The sequence below is a fragment of the Cyanistes caeruleus genome, chromosome 15, assembly GCF_971803275.1.
Source record: "Cyanistes caeruleus chromosome 15, bCyaCae1.hap1.1, whole genome shotgun sequence".
Taxonomy (NCBI): domain Eukaryota; kingdom Metazoa; phylum Chordata; class Aves; order Passeriformes; family Paridae; genus Cyanistes; species Cyanistes caeruleus.
Genome location: NC_141715.1, coordinates 4,814,648 through 4,834,701, shown reverse-complemented (window position 1 = coordinate 4,834,701; position 20,054 = coordinate 4,814,648). Strand labels below are relative to the sequence as shown.

The window sequence follows — 20,054 nt, the reverse complement described above, 5'->3', positions numbered from 1 at the left end:
TGGCTTTTTGGGGGACAGAAGGGAGGTGCAAGAAAGGCATGGGGTCAGGCAATGGGTTAAAGTGCACCTAGGTATGATTTGACAATCACTCCCCTGATAACAGCTTATAATGTTTACAATTTGTCTTCTGTTTTGTTTTGTGATTTCAGGAGCAGAAGGCACAGTGTTCCCTAAATCTATAGAAACTCCCAATGTCAGGGCAGACCCCTTCAAGGAACTAAGGTAAACTTTGGAATATGGTTTAATGGTAACTCAGTGGAGCCTTGTTGGAGTTGTGCTTACTGCTGGGCATCATTCTGCTTTTGCAAAAGAGCTTGGGATTCTCTTTGGGAGGCATCACAAGAGAGGATGCCATGGAAGAGAAGGGACCTGCCACATTTACATGTGATATGACCAAACTAAAGGCAGTCACAGGTCATGAGAGCAGCATTTCTGCTCTGTAACGTGCTCTGCACACCCTGAGCTCAGCATTTGGGGGAAAAAAACAGAGTAATTTTTTCCTGGTTGTGTTCAGGGAGGTGCTGAAGGCTGTGCTGGATCACAGGGAGTAGCAGCAGGCAAAAGAATAATGCTCTCCAGTATTATCTGTCTTGCAGAATTGCAAACCCTCCTTGACCTACATGGGGCAGAGCTGTGCATGTGTGTAAGTGCTGGGATGCCACTTGCTGACAGCATTGTGCCAGGGGGTATAAACAGCACAGCTCTGCCCTCACCCTAAGGCTGGGTGTTACATTGATTTTATTTTTTTATTTTTTTTATTTTTTTTTAAAGTGTGGCACTACAGGTTAAGTTGGATGACTGGTCTCTGGAAAGATACTAATCACATGGCCTAATAAATTACTGAATGAATCTCCTGGTGTCTTCTGACCAAGAGTGCTCTAAGGGTTTACCTCAATACTCAAATTATCCCTTATTAGAAAAAGAAAGAGAAATATTATAACAAACAAACAAAAAAAAAACCACACAAAAAAAACACACACACACACAAAAAAAAACACTACAAAAGGACATTTTGTCCTTAAATCTTGGGTTGCCACCTCTCCTTTGCCAGAAAGTGCTGGGATGGAGCAATCTTGAGCCAGCTGTAGTTGAGCAGGAGTGCTGCAGATTTCCTGCAGATGCAGGGGGCTGAGAGAGAGCTGCTCTCATGGATTCCCTGCTCTGATACCAGGGACAGTTATGGCCCAGCTAGGTCACCAGGGAAGATGAAGAATATCCCATCTGCCTTCCCTTGGGTCTGTCTCTACCTTTCAGTTTCCCCCAGGAAACCCTCTAATTGTTCCAATTTCCCCCTCTGGGGATCGCCTGTCAGACAGCAGGAGCAGTGGGGGCGTGACTGGGTTTGTTACTAAAGTTTGTTCTCTTCCTCCAGACACTGACTTTAACCCTCCCTCGTGGTTTTCCCAGTTTGGGTCTGCTTCCATTTAAAAAAAAGAGGAAATGTGGTCTTTCCTCACTGTAATGTGCAGCTGGCAGGGCAGCTCCAGGGGCTGCTGTGGGGCAAAGCTCTCCATTTCCCTGGAAAATCCAAGCAGACAAAGGCATCAACAAATGGATTTCTAGGTGACCTCCAGGTGACAAAGGCTTTCTGGCACAGCCCATGTTCACTGACATTTTCATTAAAAAATAAAAAAATAAAATTTTTAAAAAAGCAAGATCATGGTTAAAATATCCAATGGCATTTCCAAAATTTACAAAGCCAGGTCTTGAGTAATGCAAAAGAGATGAAAGATTCAGGTCCAAGTTTGTGATCATTTAAGACTTTTCTAAATGGGAGGGGGGGTGGAATCAAAATAAGTGTAGGATGTTGTATTGGAGGGGGAAAATGTGAATTAAAAGGGCCTTAACCTGATTGACTATGCTTCTGTTCCAAAGCGAATTAAGCTAAATGAAACTGAAATTAATTTGTGGCAGTATCCATGCAAGTGATTGATTCAGTATATTTAATCTGCTTTAAATTCATGTTGTTATTTCACTTGTTTTGTGTGGAGAGCTGTTAGGTAACTGATTTCCTTTTGAAATAGTGGACTGGGTGAAAAAATCCTGTAAAATCTGTTAGAGTTTCTGTTTGTTTTTTTTTAAGGAAAATTATTGAATAGAATTTACCTGGTGAAGAAAAGTCCCACAAAGTCCTAAAATATTTTGTGTTCTTACAAATTTATCTTGGCAAAAATAAACGTTTTTACAGCATCCTGAGAAGAGCCAGTGGTGGCAGTGTTTAGGGAAGGGAAGGTTTTCCAAGAACAAATGCTCTACTGCTCCCCAAACCAGGATCCATCCATCTCTCTCTGCATGTTGGATCACTGGCTGCTTCTTGGGTAAAACTGTGCCTTTTGGGGGCAGTACAGAGTTAATAGTGAAAATAATCTTACCCTGAGGGGAGATTTTTTGGTTCCTTCCTGTTTTGATAGCAGTGTGTGTGCATAAGGTGTCCTTTTTGCCTCTTTACAAAGATGCTGCAGTGAAATGGGGCTGGAGGAGATGTGCCCCGAGCTGTCACACATCCCTGGGAAAGCAGCAGTGAAATCACACACTCAGTAGTTGGCTTGCCTCTAAAAGACTTTTTTTCTGCAATAAATAGTGCTTAGGCTGAAGCTCTCAGGTGGAAAGTGCACATTCAGCTGCTGCAGGTGCCCCCAGGCACCACCAGCCTCCATCCTAAAGCAAAGATTGTGATCCACTGGTGATTCCTCCCTTTGTTCTTGTCAGTGCCCCCTCCTTTTGTTAGATTTCAGAATGAGGTGGCAGCGATTTGCTGTCACAAAGAGAGGAGACCAGCTGCTCCTGTCCCACCTGGGAGTCAGGACACCTGGATGTCCTCCTTCCCTTCCTCCTCTCCTGGACAGACAGACTGACTCCCTGGCAGGACAGGCAGGATGTGCAGCTCCTCTCTGCTCCTGCTTTTCCTCCCTTCTCCCCAAGGCCTTCAGCCACCCCCGTGTGTCACCGCAGCTGACGCGCTCCAGGTGACAGGACACTTGTTCTGGACAGGCTTTCTGTCCATTTGGCTGAGGAATGCTCTTCATCATTCAGCTGTATTGGTAATTCAGCTGCTCTCTAAGGTGCTCATCATCCTGGTGAGCCTCTGCTCAGGGTCCTTTCTAAAACATTTCTGCAGTGGTTTAGAAGAAGAGAATCCCAGTGGGAATATGTGCACAGCCTTTTCCTAACATGCTAAGCCCATCTCGAGGCTCCAAGAATTGGTTTTGTGCTTGTTTGAGTCAGCCCTGGACTTTGCTGCAGACAGACTCACGTGTCTAAAACATTCCTGCCCAGTGTCCACTGTGGTGGGGATGCCAGAGCTCATTAATGTCTTGTTTAATGCAGGGTGTAATTAACAGGGCATGTTTCCTACCTGGGCTCTAGATTATTCCTTAATAGTGTCCTAAAAACTAGAGATGGTTGACAAATCATTTGATTTACTTTTGGGAACTTTTTCATAGTTCTATGTATTTAAAGTAATTTTAGATGCCTGAATGTATTTGTTGTTGTTCGTTGGGTTCTAAACTGGTCAAAAGCTGTAAAAAGGAAAGCAAACAAATCCAAATTATTTTCAAATACTCAGGATGTTTTTCATTGCCATCTGTTTTCATCCCAAAATAGTTTAGGGGGAGGACTTGGGAGATTTGTTTGGACGTTGAAATATTTGTACTCATCTGCATTGATGCTTTTTAGAGCAGGTTGGTGCCTTTGACATATGGTAATGTGATTGCTTCTGTATAAAAGTTGAATTCAATATGACCTTTTCTCACTGGATTATTTGAGTGGCACCCAAGCAGCTTGTCAAGAACCTGCCTTGAGAACCTCTCCTTGACATTGGCAGGAATCAGCTGCCTTTTTCTATTTACATTCTTCCAGAAAACAAATACACGCCAGAGATGCTAACAGGAATTGTCCATCAAACACCAGATCAGCACTCTTCAGAGGTGAGGGATAAAGGCTGGACTAGCCACTGAATAAGGAAGGAGGAAATAGTTTGAGGGGAGGGGATTAAAAGGTGGGTGATGAAATATAAAAAAAAAAAAGTATCAGGAGGGTGCTGTTAAAGTGCCAAGTGCTGGAGGCTGGGCACGCTGTGGGCTTGGAGCAGAGCTGCCTTAAGAACCAATGTCCAGGTCGTGCTGCAGCTTGGAAACCTGCTCTAGGGTATTTCTGTTCCCAAAGTTAAATAAAAAGAAGTCAGACATCATGAAATTCACTCTGTGAGGGGTAAGCACACACCTGGAATTCATCCACAGATACTGTGAGTTGAAAATGCAGCAAATCACTCATCCAAGGCCAGGAAGGCAAGGGATGACTGGTTTTTTTTTCTATAATGCACAAATATAGTTAAGGGAGAATTAATCCCTTGGGCTTAAAGGGGTAATTTTTTGGCTAAAGTTAATTATGAAGCACCGAAAGCACGAAATGGCAGATGAAATGTGCTTGCTGCTTGATTTTATTAGTGCAATTCTACCTTACCATGTACTGAACTATCCAAATAGTCCAAGGGAGACCTATTGTAACAAAAAACAATTTAAATAGAGTGCTGAGCTAATGTAACAATACTCATTTTGAAAAACAGGAATTCTTACTGAGTTAAGGTTTCTCTCAGCTGTGTTTCACAAGCCACCATAGCTAAGTAGGAACACAAATGATATTTCTGTCTAAAACCAATTACATTAATAATGATTACGAGGAAAAAAAATAGAGGAAATGCAAAAAATGAATGGTATAAAAGAGAAAGCAGTTGGTGAGAAATTAAAGTAATTTTTAAAGAGTAATATATGATACTGAAACACTGTTTAGTTCACAGTGAACACCTGTGGATTCCTGTGAGGTGTCAGCAAGGGGGAGATGACCACTGTACCCCTGTACAGTGCTGGTGTTATTTTCTGATTGTTTCAGCAGGGATGCAATTTATTTCCCTGCTATACCAGTGCAATCCCAATAATTTTGGTAGTCCTAGCAGCTTAAAGGACAACAGATTTTCCTTGGGATGAGCTTTACCTTCCCCACTATAACAAATATAACTATTTTCAGTTACTTTCAGACAGGTTGAACATGAACAGGATGTACATGAACATCTCCACTAAAGCCAACATAAATCTGTTCATACACAAATAAAATGAGACACCAAGTTCCTGGTTTCTAAACTTCAAGTTAATTTCAGTGGTCTTTGGAGAGTTGTTTCCAAATGAGAGAGATCCTCATGCACCAACAATTTTCCTGTGGCAGCTGAGGCTTCCTGAAACTTGTGCTGTTGGAGAGACCTTCCCAGAGCAGAATTCACACTGATCTTGCAGCCACTTTGCTTTAGTATCTTGTCCTGTTGACATCCCCTCAAATCTGCTGCCTGTTTGTCTCTTACAAAAGACAAGCCACAGCCCTCCCAAAGCAAAGGCAGCCTTTCCACATCTTCTTGTGTGTGTTAAGGTATATTTATACTGCTGGATATAAGGGTTGGAGTTAAGGAAGCAGTTGATTGCTGGGGTTTTCAATCTGTTGAAGTATTTCTCTTGCAGAAAGGAGGTTGTTCTTGTTGTTCCTTTTCCTTACCCCAGCAAACCTTCTCTTAATGGCCTTCCTCTCTTTCACACCCAGCACCAGGAAGGGTGGATTTAGCTCTTGGTGTCCTTTCCTTCCCTGTTTTCAGTGGGTGAGCTCTCAGTCTGAATGAGCTGCTCATGAGGCACACTGTGGGAAATGCTGAGGTGTTAGTGGGGCTGTGCTGGTTTATCCCAGCTGGATAAATCATGGCTCTGCCCTGTTCCCTCATCCCAACTGGATAAATCATGGCTCTGCCCTGTTCCCAGTGCTGCTGATGGCATCTCTCCACCTGCAGATCCCCTTCACAAAGGACTAATGGATGGTGAAGGCAGGTTTGGCAGGAAGGGCAGGAAGGTGTTTTGGACTCAGTGTATTGCTGAATTAAAAAATAAATTCAGGACAAGAGGCAAAGCAGCTGGAATTGGTGGTGAAGCAGCCTGCAGTGTGTGCTGGGGTCTTCCCAGAGGTTCCCCTGTCCCCTGTGCTGCAGGAGCCAGCACATCCCATCAGAGCTATGTGGCCCTTCAAGTGAGAACCAGAGTGGGAATAGGGAAGGAAAGGGCAGATCTCTAAAGGAAACTGCTACCAAACAGCATTGCCTGTGGGATAGAGAGAAGTGGAAATATCCCTTTTGTTTGCTAGTTGATTCACCAAAAGATGTGGGAAGATACTCAAGATTCATCTTCTTCTGTACATAATAAAGCAGCACAATTGCAGCTGGAGCAATGGCTCCAGACAGAGACCAGTTTAACTTTTCCTGGTCCCTGAGTAAAGCCCAACAGCTGGGTTCATTATTCTCTCTCTGCATTTATTCTGTAGGGGTTTCCTAACGCAAACAAAGTCTTTTCCTGAGAGATATTAATCGTCAGTGCTGGCTGTTATCTCAGATTGAATACCTCTGCTGTATACAAGAGCTGTATCCTGCCTGGCTGCGTTGTGCCCAGGTTTGTCATTAGCTTTCAACAGCAGAATGTCACTTTCTCCATAATCAGAGCATCCATCTGACCTTCGAGTGCTGCTCACAGAGGTGTGGGAGCCAGAAACCCTCTGGGACTTGAGAGAAACCCCATCCGTGTGACCAACCCGTACAGTCAGACGTGCACATGTATCCATTTGAATAACAAAAAAGTGAGCTTGTTTGGCTTTTTTTAACTCTCTGCGCAGCACACCGCTAACCTTGAGTAGAAAATAGATGCTAATAAATGCGAGGTCTTAAAAATGTGAATTATAGCCATTTCACACTCCACAGCAGACTCACACCGGTGAGATGGCTTAATACTTAATTACAATGCTTGTCCTTCTCTCAAGTGCAGATGACATTCCTCAGATAGATTTTGCAATGACATTTGTGGAAATAAGTTGTGAAACTAATTAGTTATTCATATAATACAGAATATTGACTACACACTGATTAAAAGGATGTGGTGACACATCTAACATGATGTATCTGTCGGCTAGGTTAGTCTGAGGTGGTATTTTTGGAAGGTCTTACAGAAAATGATGAAAGTACCATTTGGCCTCTGGAATGCAGCTGTTTATAGAAATTGTTGCCTTTCATTTACATTTTGATAATGGTTTAGGAGGACTGCCATGCTCTGGAGTGACGCTGTGCCCTGGCAGCAGTGCCTGGCACAGGCTCTAAGGACCATTTTTGGGGTGCCAACTATAAAAAGGTCTTCAGGTTATTGACTACCTGCAGCCATAAGTGCTCTAAAAGCAATCATTAGACAGCTACCCAGAAAGATGGGCAAGGAAACTTCTGGGGGTTTTTTCAGTGCAAATTGGGCAATGTTTTCCTTGCAGCAGAGCTTGGCTGGAGCTGCTGTTCCGTAGGACAGTCTGGAGGTGCTGCAGCAGGAATCAGTTGGTGCTGCTGCTTGGGGATATAGCATTTGTCATGCTCTGTGAAAAGCCCAAAAACCATTCTTTTATCATAACATTTGTGCTTGAGATAGAGCTATTTGTACCAAGGATATTGAGCATGAAATACAGAAGTAAATAGAATGTTGGCAAGGAAAGCACCTTACCCACCTATCACTGTGATCCCAATCCTTTGCAAATACTCTGATATTTAGGATGTAATCGTATTCAAAATGACTGAATAGCTCAGAAGAGAAGGAGATTTTCCTTTGAACACTGTTCTTATCTTAAAGAAATGAGAGGAATGTAATCCACTGAGCACCCTGTTTGCTTTTGGGTAGAAAAATACATGGTTTTCTTTAATATTTCTCTCTATCCCTTCATACGTCTCTCCAGCTGTGCATCACGTATTTCTAAAACCCCAAGTGAAGAGCAAAGCACACAAAATAAAAATCTTTGCCTTATTCAGCAGTCAGTACCTGCTTTTAAGAAGGAATATCTCCCTGCTAAGGCTTCACCTGGGAGCCTGGGAGCTGTCTGGCGGGCAGAGCTCCCCGTTCCCACTGTGCTGAGCCCAGCACAGGAACCACAGCTGGGATTTCACCTGCTGAACTGCAGCAGTCCAGAAGCAGCTTCCTGAAAATGAGCCATTTAACACGGGCTTCTCATTAACCTGGGACAAAATAGGGAAGGACAGTTCAGACACTTCACTGCCCAAGTGAGGAGCTCCTCAGGGTTTTGTTTCCTGCTGCCCTTTGCTGGTGCCTGAGGGTTTGCCTGGGCCACAGCAATGATGTTTATTAGTTTGAGTGAGGTACTTGGAGCTACAGAAGTCCCCTGTGAATAAAAAGGACATTTTTACAAATACACTAATTGTACTTCAGGCTGTAGTCAGGAATCAATAGCTGCTGCATAACCTTATTAAAGAGAGGAGAAGTATGTTTCCACAACTGCAGTGGGATCCTTCCTTTTGAAAGCAGTATTTTGTATGTACTTATTAAGAGAAATCACAAATATTCACTGTGCCTACAGAATCTTTATTCTGAATTTGTTTCACGTGGAATAGAGTTGCTTTCTTTAGGCCAAACAGGAGTAGCTACATCCTTTCATCATGAATTGATTTTATCTTTTTCATGTGCTGTGACTGCCTCTACTCTGCTTCTCTTGTATATTCTGCAGTATGGATTTATCATAACCTTGGATTATTGGGGCACCTCTGACTGTTTTGAATTGTAATTTCTGGCCAAATAGCATTGCTGAGTTCACATTGAAGGAATGTCACTCCCAGCTCTGGAGTGATGTTTGGAACCAGCATGTGGCTCAGGAGAATCCCTTCCTAAAACTGACCAGCAGCCAAACCTGGTCATTCTTTGCAGACCTCTGCACAGTCCACAGTAGCTCCCCTGCTCTCTACTTCATCTGGAATGATAAAAATCTATTCTCAGTGTGTGAGCATCAGCTCTGGGCTTCTCTGCCCTTCCAGCAGTGTTGCCTGGGGGAGGTTGGTGACCCATCTTGCACCTTGTGCCCACTCGTGTCCTGTGAAGGGAGGAAATGGAGATGCAGAAGTTCCTTGGTGCTGGCAGGTGGCTTCTCTTCCTCATCTCCACTTTAGGAAAGCTGAGAGCCCATGGATTTCACAGCCTCATTTCCAGGTTCTGCTGATGACTCTGAGGCTGGCAGTCCCTGCTCTGCTTCCCAGCTGAATTGGTGTTGGAGTGACTCACTGTAAAAAAGGAGCATTTTTGGGACCAGACTTGTGGCAGCACCGTGTTAAAGGTGGAGCACTGGTTTGAAAGGCAAAGTGGCAGCCACCATTTCATCTGTCCCAGAGCTGTAAATACACACCCCAATACACACACACAGCCTTGCTGGCAAGGAAAATAATGCCCTGTTTCACTTCAGCTGCACAAGAACATCCTTGGATAGAAGAAGCCTTAAAAAAAAACCTTAAAAGCTTTAATTCCACATGATGCCATGGGGCTTCAGGGCCATGTGGGAGATGAGGAAGAAGGAATGGGATTGCACCCCAGTAATAGTCAAAAAGCAGATGAATGGCCTCAGGAAAGCCTGAAAAAAACCCAGAAATACTGTTCAGTTCTGCAGAGAGGAGGAGCAAATACCCCAGGGTTGGGGCAATAGGTGCAGAAGGAGAGGAACTTTGCCCTGGAAATTCTGTTTCTCATGTTGTTGACCTCGGTTCATGAGTTATCTCCTGCCTTTTGCAAAACAAAAAGGAAACCACATCCTCTGCCTTCTTGCCTGGTTTCATGTCATTAAGGAAGGCTGGCTGAGGACATGTTATAAAGTGGCACAGGGAATCGAGCAAGAAAGTAAACTGCAAAACCCCAAACTTAGGCCATCAAGGATCATAAAAGAGGTTGTAAAGCAGAGAGGAAATGGTCTCCTGGTGAGCTGGAGAACAGCTGATAGGGCTGGATAATGAGGGGATGTGCTGCTCTAAGGAGATGTTCCCTGCCAGTGAACTCAGAGAAAATCTGCTTATATTTGATATAATAAGGGCAAAAAGCAAGGCACAAAGAGTTTACACTGCTAGTGCTGAAGTGTGTGGCAGTGATAAAAATATGTCGTGTCCTGTCCACTTCCTTAAGTTATTGACATTTTAAAAGACAGAGAAAGAAATTAAGTTAAATGTCAGTTTAGGGTTTTTTTATTAAGGATTTGCTGTCTTAACTTTAATGAAGGAGTAATAAATATAAATGGATATTAATGGAACGTTATTAAAGCTGTCTATTTTGATAGAAAATATGCAGTATCTTCTCCTGCAATGCCAGAGGTTAAAGATTATTATTGCTTCCTAAGGTTTCTGAAATTAAATTCTCTCTCTTATGACCCAAAAGGTATGATTGAAAATGTGTGCATGTGAAATGGTTTGTAATAAATTCATATTGCAATAAAAATCTCTTTAGAAAAACAGGATATCTTACAAGAATCAGCTGAGGAGCTCTGTCTAAAGAGGGTTTATTATATTTTTTTATAAACCAGTTTTGGAAATTTAAATGCTGCCAGAAGGATCACCCAGAAAGCACACAGAAACTTGTGAAAAAGTCTTGAGCTTTAAGCCAGAGATTGAAACACAGAATGCCCTGGGTTAAAAACTGACTTTAACAGGATCTTTTCTGGTTTATACACTTCTAATTAATTACAAATGATATTTCTGACAGAGCCTTTTAGGGTAAAAAAATGAAGTCCTTCATAATTGCTGTTTGCTTCTTTCTAAAGCCTCCAAACCTCTGAGTACCAGATAATCAGTTCTTGTTCCCATGGAGCAGGAGGATCTGTGCTCAAAGCACAGTGGAAAAAGCCATTCCCAACTGTACAGTGCCAGGAGATTTGGGCAATTCATCTCTGCTCCTCTCCAGATCCAAACCCGTGGGTGCAAATCCTACTCCAAGCACTGGGTTAATTCCCTAAAGCTTTTTGAACTACAGAAATTCTGGCAGTGTGGGGTAACCTTTTTGGTGTTGGTGTTGCTAATAATAAGCTGAATTCTGCAGTCAGAGCCTTGTCTTTATTCAAAGTTCCCATCAAGTCACAAGGTAATGATGGCCCTACACAGCAGTTGTGTCCCGTGGTCAGTTCTGTATATTTCACTTCAGTATAAATGGACATTAATGGAAGGTTATTAAAGCTGTTCATTTTGATAGGAAATATGCAGCACCTCCTCCTGCAATGCCAGAGGTTAAAGATTATTATTGCTTCCTAAAGTTTCTGAAATTAAATTCTCTCTTTAACGACGCAAAAGGTATGATAGAGAATGTGTGCTTGCAGTCACGCTGCATGTGTTCCTGCAGGAACTGCACATCTGGAAACAAGAACAGCACATCTGGAAACAAGCCAGGTCCTGAATTCAGCCCTGGGACCTGGAAGCTGCCTTAGCCTGGGCCTTGGCCCATCTGTGCCCTGAAAAATTGCATATATGCTCAGTTTTGTCTATATGGGATCAAATGGATTCTAGCAAGAAGAGAATATTTGGATGTTTACTTAGGCTCAGTTCCTCATCTCCACCACTGCTTAATCCTTTGCCAAAAAACCCAGCAAAATCTTACTGAAAACATCGGGGGGAATAATGCTAAAGAGATGGAAAATGGACCACTAAATCTCTCCTAGTTCCTTTCCTGTTCTTCCTTGCTTAGCATGTGACAAATTTTCTATAACACCCACTAAATATGTTGATTTTATCGGTTCTCAGTTGAGCAGCAGGGCACCATTTAATCTCTCCATCCCTTGGCATTGTGCTGAACACTGAGAGGACCAAGCAATGAATTTGTCAGAACATTTTGCAGAGCTCTGAGGTGCATGGCATTCAAACAACATCACACCAGGAGCCTAAATCTATGAGTCTAGAGGTTAGTTACAGATAGAAAGAATAAATCAAACAATAAAGGCTGCCTGTAAAAAAAGGATGCTGCCTTTTAAATGAAGACACTTCAGAGTTCATCATAAACCTCTGACATATATTCAGTCACTCTGCTTGCTGTCACAGTCTGAAATATATTTGAAGGTGCCTGCATATTTTATGCTGTAACCTCTAATAAACACATGCACATTTTCAATGATGTTGCATCATACCTTGTGAGCTGATGTGACTTGAAAGGGGAATCACTGCCAGGGAGATGGGAACTCTGCAGGCAGAGGTGCTCAGAGACACATGAAAAGTGTTTCTGTGACTCACACAGTCTGTCAAAATGTCCATGCAATACCAAAGAGAGCGTTGGTTTCATCACCATCTCTTTGGAGGAAGCTCTCCTCCAGCTGGATGCCAGTTCCCAGTTTCCCAGTGAAGCAAAGCACAATTCCCTCAGTGTCTGTCTGGGCTGTGGGAGGTTCCAGGCCAACCTGCCAGTGGGATTCTCCCACAATAAACAATTCTACAGCAAAATAATTGCTGGGTTTGGTTTGAGTTTCCAGGGGGGAAAAACAAAGCTCAATATAAACAAAAGCAACATCTGGCTGCACTTTGAAAGCAATGAAAAACAAAATCAGCCTTCAAAAGCCAAGCTGAAATTTCAGCAGGACCACTATAATGGTTCTCTTGCTTCTCAAATGGAGATTATGGCTCTCCTGAAAGAACAACTGCAAGACTTACGCAGGACCAATACTTAAAATTGACCATCCCTTAATTTTTTAGTATCTGTCACGAATTAATGGTGTGGCATTGATTTATGGAGCTATCCAAGCCACTGCTGCAGAGCTCCCTTCTTTTCAGAGATAAGTATTCTGGGAAGCTGCTGGTGTGTTTGTTATCCATCAGGACCCGTCAGCCACTCTCCATATGGTTTGCTGCAGTCAGAAAAATGCAAAATTCTTCTTAAAAGTGTCATTTTCTACAGTTCAAGAAGTACACTTTCTGAGAGATGGATTAACAGTAAAGCAGAGGGGGCAATAATTATTATTGCTCTTTATTTCAAAAAGTAACTGAAGATGTTTGAGCACCTGAGAGATTAGTATTTTTAATCTTTGATTTTTCCAAGTAGGATTGTCCATGCTGTATAAATTATCAAGGGGCCACAAGCTGGTCATTTTTAAAAAAGAATTGGACAATTCTGGCATTTTCTACAAACTAGAAAAAGAAAAATAGAGGAACCAAATGCAGAAAAAATAAAATAGCTGATGCTTTAAGTGCTTGTGGTCAGTATAAAAATGTGCAGAGTTTGCAAATCTGACTCAGCTGCTTGAAAAATGATTGGATCTACTTTCAGTGAAAGGCTGAGGCATGGAGAAGAGACTGGGATGATCAATTATCCCATGAGAATAGTGCAGTGTCTCCCTGTGGCATGCCACCAAACTTCTCATAAAAAAACATGTAATCTTGGCCTCAAAACATGTCAGCATTACTCTGCTTTTTGAACAGATCTATGCAAATATGTGTGAGTGCTGTGTGTAGTATGGGAGAAGTGATGCCTTGGACTTGTTGCTTTATGGGCTTAGCTGTCTTCTGCTGGCATTATAGTTGACATGATGCCAAACTCAGAAGAGTTTAAATATGTAAATTGGAGAGTTTGGAGAGTGTACAAAGTGTATGGATGGGTAGAGTTGCTTCCCTTCTGAGTAATTATTGATTTATCTTAGATGGCAGGAGAGGTATTTTCCATTCCAAACCTGAATATATTCACAGAGAGGCTGAAGCTGTTGTATTTGTGAGGGTTATAACTTTGAGGGAGTTGGCGATGCTGGATCTGCCCCTGTGTAATTTCCCTTCTGCTGTGATGTGTGGGGCCCTGGTTGGAGTTGAGGAAGCTGTGAGGGTGGACAGGCAGTGCTGCTGAGCAATCCCCTCAGAAACTGCCATTGGCACAGCTCAGCCTTCCCTGCAACAGAAATATTCCTGAGCTGCTTTTATACGTACTCAGGCCACTCACACGTGTCTGTGTTTCTCCTGAAACTCTACTATTTCTTATACTGAAGTAGGAGAGTTTAGAGCTGTTGTAGTTGTGTTTGTGTGCTCAGAGCACAGTGGAAGTGAGAGCTGGGTTGGCAGCTGCAGGGCAGTCTGTGTTCTCTCCCTGAATCCATGTGGAAGGGGATGCCAGAGGTGTCCCCTTTCCACACCAAACTCCCTGACAGCCCTCAGTGCACAATGCAGAACGCTGCAGAAATACCCACGCTGGCTTTGGCACTGAGCAGGGACAGTCCTGCTGCCCTGCAGCTTTGCATGGTTCAGCCTCTCCTGTGGTGGAAAACATTCCCCATCCTGCTCTGAGCACTGTTCTGCTCAGGCTGCTGTTCTCAGCAGTCAGTGCTCTAACACAAGCCTGACAGGCCCCACTGGTAACTCTGATGTCTCCAGCAGCAGAAGGGACTGGTAAAATTGCCTCAGAAGAGCTCACGGTCTCATTTGCCAAGCCTAGTGCCTAAAGTGTAGCCTAGTTCACTCTCTCAGTGGAAAGCAAATAGAAAAATCATTTTCGCAGTGCCCAGCAATGTTTATCTTCCAGGTTGGCTGGCCTGCAGTGACATTAGTGTCCCCAGAGCCTCTGAACTTAATGATTTCCAGTTGCTGCTTGCCTGCTTGAAGCGATCCTAGTCCAGCCTCCACTGTGTTCCTCCTGCCAGTCACTATGGGAACAGCAATCAAAGCTCATATTTATGGCTCTGTAGATGTCCAAGGTCACGGAGCACAGGTCTGGTGGGAACAATTAAAACAGACCTGTCCAGTTATATCTCTTTAAGCTCTCCCCACATTACACCTCTAACTAGAGCAGTAAAGTTTAAAGCAGCATGACTGTCAGGATGTGGCTGCTTTTTTAGATGTCCTTTACAGAGATAAAGATACTCTGGATAATGTGGAAAGATGTTAGGAGTGAAGTCAGCACTGCTGGATAAAAGCTGCCCCAGGTTTCATTCCACGTCCATCCGTGGCCACAGCTGTGCCCAGCAGCCCTGGCAGGTGTTCCCACTGGAGCAGCTCAGCTCTCTGCAGCTCCTGCCCCATCCACCACAGGAGCAGCTGGGATGAAGTGCTTTGAACTCTTTTGGACTGGCAGAGGATGTTTGCTCTGACTTGGGGGGTTTGTGGTTTCAGTGGTTTCGCCCTGGGTACTCCATTGCTGTCATCACCTATAAACTAAAAATGGAAAATGCACTTTTTTAGGGTAACAGCAAATGTTGTTTACTCCTGGTGACTTGCTCTATGGCAGAATACAGGGGGAAAAAGAGGACTGCAAGAATAATTGGAATAAGATGGAAGGAAAAGTTGCAGTGAACTTAATGTCTGAGGGAGAGAGAAGTAATTATTTGGCAATTTCCAGGTTTTGTAAGAGGCAGATGTTTCTCTCCCCATCCTGTTTCAGCCAGGATCACTTTCTATTGAGGGATCTGTGTGATGTGACTCACAAACCATTGTCTGTCTTCTGTTGGGTCTGGGGATGGAACAGGTTCCTTCTCTTTAGTGCTGATGGGGTTTGTTACATAAGAATGAAAATCATTTAGGCCAGAAGATCCAGCAGCAGGTACCACATGGAGGTGAGACAGAGTCACCTCCTTCACATGCAGTGGGAACAGAAAGATGAAACCAGAATTTCAGGAGCAGGCCAGGAGGCATGAAAATACCTTCACAAATTCCAGGCTTTTTTGATAGTCCTTTCTAATTCACAGCTAATTGATTTTGGGTATCCAGGGCATCTTTAGTTAATATTTTCTTACATAGGATTAGTTTTTAATGCTGTAGATGGAAGAAGATCTTGCTGTGCACAATGCTATTGAGACAAAGCTGTGTCCCAAGCAAACAAGAAAAGAGAAAAGGAGAGCAGGCAGAATGTGCTGGAGTGGGTTCTCTGGTGATGTGCAGCAGGGCTGGGGCCCAGGCAGGAGAAAATCAGATGGACCCCAGGCCACTGCATCTCCACCACTTCTCAATTGCTTTGAAATAGAAATATTCACTGCCACAAAACACTGGGGATGCTGGGATGGTGCATGGACATGGCAATGAGACTGAAGTTTCCATTTTAAAGCTTTTCTCTGGCAGGAATAAGCAGTGCCCTGGCAAGTGGATGCACAGCCATGGATTGGGGTTGTGGGTTCTTCACCTTTCACTCTTCAAGTTTGGATCCAGCCTGAAAAGTTGCATTTTGCTATCTGGGCAGCCTTAAAGTCTGACTGTGAAAAATGAAAGGAAGCATTGGAAAAATCTTTAACATTAATGTTGAGAACATTCATTATCCATCATGGGAAGGGGAAACAGGAGGTGACAGGCTCCTCCCTACTGAGGAAACTTCTCTGAGGGAAGTTTTCTCCTGTGTTTCTCTGATACAGATATGCAGATTTTCTGAGCTCTGTATGGCAGGCTTGCTAGGCAGTGTCAAAGCAAGAGATGTGTCAGGCTGACTCATTCCTGTGCTTTTTCCCAGCTGGGTGAGGTTAACAGCTGGCAAGTGCTGCTGGGCTGGACTGGGAGGTCCAGAATTGGATGTGGCTCCTCAGTGTGCTGGGTGGGCATGACTCAAATGTTCTTATTTCCTTGGGACCAGCAAGTGAGGACTGGATTGCCTGTTCTGGAGCTGGAAATAACCACTCCTGGGGGCTGTGGGGGTGTTAGAAGGAATGCTGTCACCAAGGGGGTGACAGGCCAGCCTTGGCATGGAGCCCTTCCCAGCTCTGGGGAGCAGGTGGCATTTGCAAACCTGGAGGGTTGGCAGCTTCAAAGGGTAGAAATCAAGACATCTCTCACACCCTTTGCCTCAAAGAACAGGAACACCCCAGCATTTTTAGAAGCAGGGAGGGCTCCAGCTCCTGCCCTGCCTGGCTGGGTGCCTTTGGTTACTGACACAGAGGAAAAGCACAGCAGTAATTTTCACTGGGAAGGTTTCAGAAGTGATGTCCACCCAGGAAAAAATTATCCACATTCCAGTTGCACTGGAGGAATCTGAACAGAGTTAAGTTCTTGCCTGTTTTATTTTTCCTCCTGTTACCTACCAAGCAGACAATCAATAGTGTTAATGTGACTGCTGAGAGGTGCCATGAGGGTGCAGGCAATTCAGAAAAAAAGTAAGGCATTCCAGGAAAAAAGAAAATTATACCTTGCAGTTTTGATTGTTCTTGGTTTCTAAGACCATAAAAAACACCCACAATTCATATTTTTCTCTCACAGTGTTTCTTTGTTACTATTACTATTATTTTGTTTGGCTGTGCAAAGGGAGCATTAAGGTTGATTTTAAGGTCTAATTTCCTGTCAATTGTGTTCCCAAGGTAACTCTACTGAATTATTTTAAGGGCAGTACTTAGGAAGTCGGTGGGATGAGATGTGTGCACCTGGGGGCATTCCCACCTCACAAAACCATCTGGTGAAGTTCCTTGTGGAGGTGATGCTTTGCAGCAGAGGGGACATTCCGTGAGGAGGTTTTACAAGTTGTTGGCTTAGATACTAGGAAAGATCAGCAGCAAAGAGTTGCCTGTTGGAATTTGGGGAGAATTATTCCTCCTGGGCTGTGCTGGGCCATCCCCACCAGGCTGCAGGGAACCCAGGGACCACTGGATGTGCTAACCTGTGGTCACTTCATCTCAGGGCTGGAAATTGAATCCCAGTGCTTCAGCCACAAAGCTGCCTTTTTAAAATCAAAATAAAATAGTGCAAACTGAATTGAAAATCACAGGCAAAAACCTGTTCTATGAAGGGATTATTCCACTGAGTGGTACAACAGCTTTTCTGACGTCAGTTCTTTTTTGGATTTTAATCTATTTCACTTCACCTCCATTTGACCTCTTCCATTAGCAACTGGAATTGTCTTTGTTACCTGCTAAAGAGACATCCAGGGGAGGTTATTACAGTCAAAAGGCAGACTTGCCCAAGGAAAGATGGAAGGAACCTTGCAAGAGTCAAGAAATGTTGAACATATTCTCATTTTGCTGAGGCTGGCCCAAGGAGCAGAAGAGGTTTCATGCCTTAAAATGAACAAGGTCAACAACTTACAGTGTGGATGCCAGCAGCAGCACCATGGAACATATCAAACAGCAAAAGGAGAGGCAAAAGAAGGAAGCAGAACGTCTTGAGACCCACACCTGTGAGCAGCAGGGTTTCACAGCTCCCAGTTCCAGGTGCAGCAGGACAGGGATGTCTCCTCTAGGAAGAGATGGGCTCATGCCAATAGGGCCAGCTCCCAGCAAATGGTGAATTGCCACTGCCAGGCTCAAGAGTCTCTCTTGCAGTTCAGAAAAATATCATCTGGCATATCTGTCTTGAAAGATTGCCAAGCCTTACCTCTGAATGCATCTTTTACTCAGGAGTGATTATGTGCAAAGGATAAATAGAAAACAGTTTTGGTTTTAGCTGAAAATAAATTGATGCTAAGAATTTGCAAAACATCCTCTTCCCTAAATTAAAGTAGTCCCTTTGGAGACATCTCTATACTCTCATTTTCAACAAGTTTGGCTTCTTTTTTTCCTGGTCTCTTTATCTCTCTGCTCCTTTCCTCCCACACAATTCTTTTATTTTTTTTTTTCTCTACACCATTTCCCAGCCTATTTTCTTTTGCATATTTGAAAGCAAGAAATTAGTTGGAAATCTCAAAGAGCTGTAAGATTTTCTGTTCTACGCTATCAAAGAGCTTTGAGCCTGACTTGTTCAAGTACTCTCCATCCCTCCCATTTCCAGTCCAATCTCTGTGCTAAAAAGGGCACAAGGAGGAGCCCTGGGCCTCTCTGAAAGTCCATGGTGGTCTTGCCCATTCCTTGGTTTTAATTTAGAGCTCCTTCCAAAGCAAGGCTGTGGACAAATGATTTGGAGGGGGAAACATCTTCCCAACTCTGAGCAGGAGCCAAGGATTTTTGCTGTATTGTTGCATGATAATGGGCTGGATTTGAGGAGTTTGGATCATTTCTGTGCCCTTGCACATGCAGACATGGAACCACATTGCTGGTGTAACTTGTGACTGTGAAAGAGTCACAACCTTGGCATATGCATCCCTTTACATTTACAATTTATGCACATTTACAATTTTTTTAAAGTCTACTGGGAACAGAAAATGGTACATCTTCTGCATAAAAATGAAAAGTAACTGAAAGCCTGTTATATGCTCTATATAGCTCTGATCAGAGGGGAAAAGATGACTGCAGATTTGTGGTTGACAGCCTTCAGAAAAGGTTCAACAGAGTGTGAAAATTGACATTTAGCAAATAGCAACTCAGTCTTCATTTTTAGTGGAGCTGCTTGAAATAAATGGCAGGTTTTAAACAAAATGATTGGTCAGTTGTTATATTGGATGTTGCTTGTCTCATTACTGCAGTTAATTAAAAGGGGGGACGATAAGTCAAAGCCAGAGTCAATAAGTTTGTTAATAAAGATTTAATTTGGTGGAATCATTATAAATTGACTGTACAATGAATGGATATGCCACAGGAATGTGAGTGTCTGAAGGTCCATAAATGGGTTTTCAGAAATACCCATCAGGTTGTAGCCAATTTGTCATGCTAAATAAGCTCTTCAAATCCACTTAGGCAAGTGTGTACATTTCCAAAGGGCATCACCACTGAGTAGATGATGCACAGACACACCTCTTTTTTCTTTTTTTCCAGCAGGTTTTTTTTTTTATTCTGCCATTCCAAATCCTCTTCAGCTTTATTATCTCTGTATTTCTCATTGTAAGTGATTTACTATTAACGCCAGTCTTTTTAGAAGGACTGGAATAAATCATCAGAGAGGAGAAAGAGTAAATCATCGCTGCAGAGAGTGCTGGAGGCTGAACCTGAGCACTACCCATGTGGGATTTTAATCCACCTGACCCTTTTCCTTTATTGCTGGCCAAACAGCAGGTGAAAACCCCATGGGCAGACAAACTTCAAAAGTAATTTTAAAATGAAAATCTAGATCGACATCTCTTCTCTTCCTCAAGCAGTTCTGATGCAGGAGACTGCATGCAAAGTCTGATGCTAATGACTGCAATATTTGCATAGTGCTGCACCCCTGCCAGTAATCCTCTCACTGGAGTATGGGTTATCACAGGAAAGCAATTTTTCTGTCAGGGATGGCATGCTGGTCTGCTCTGCAGGATTTTTCAACACTCTGAAAAACAGGAGAATAAGATAAAAAAATTATCTCATGCTGCCTCCTTTCAGAGTAAAGCAGAAGAGCAAATGATGAAAGTAGCAGAGATTTGGCCCAAATTCATTGAGCTGCTGCCTGCACGTGGCAGTCACCCCAGTACAGAGCA

At 43.3% G+C, this 20,054-nt stretch overlaps 1 protein-coding gene across 14 annotated transcripts in view; it reads left to right on the top strand.

The window, feature by feature from the left end:
* SGCD (sarcoglycan delta) overlaps positions 1-20,054 on the top strand; it is a 301,761-nt gene that overhangs the window by 262,342 nt on the left and 19,365 nt on the right. For all 14 annotated transcript variants that reach the window (XM_086852001.1, XM_086852006.1, XM_086851997.1 and 11 more), the window contains one exon: positions 150-222. In XM_086852001.1, coding sequence (XP_086708127.1) covers positions 150-222 — 73 coding nt within the window. The remainder of the gene's footprint in view (positions 1-149; positions 223-20,054) is intronic.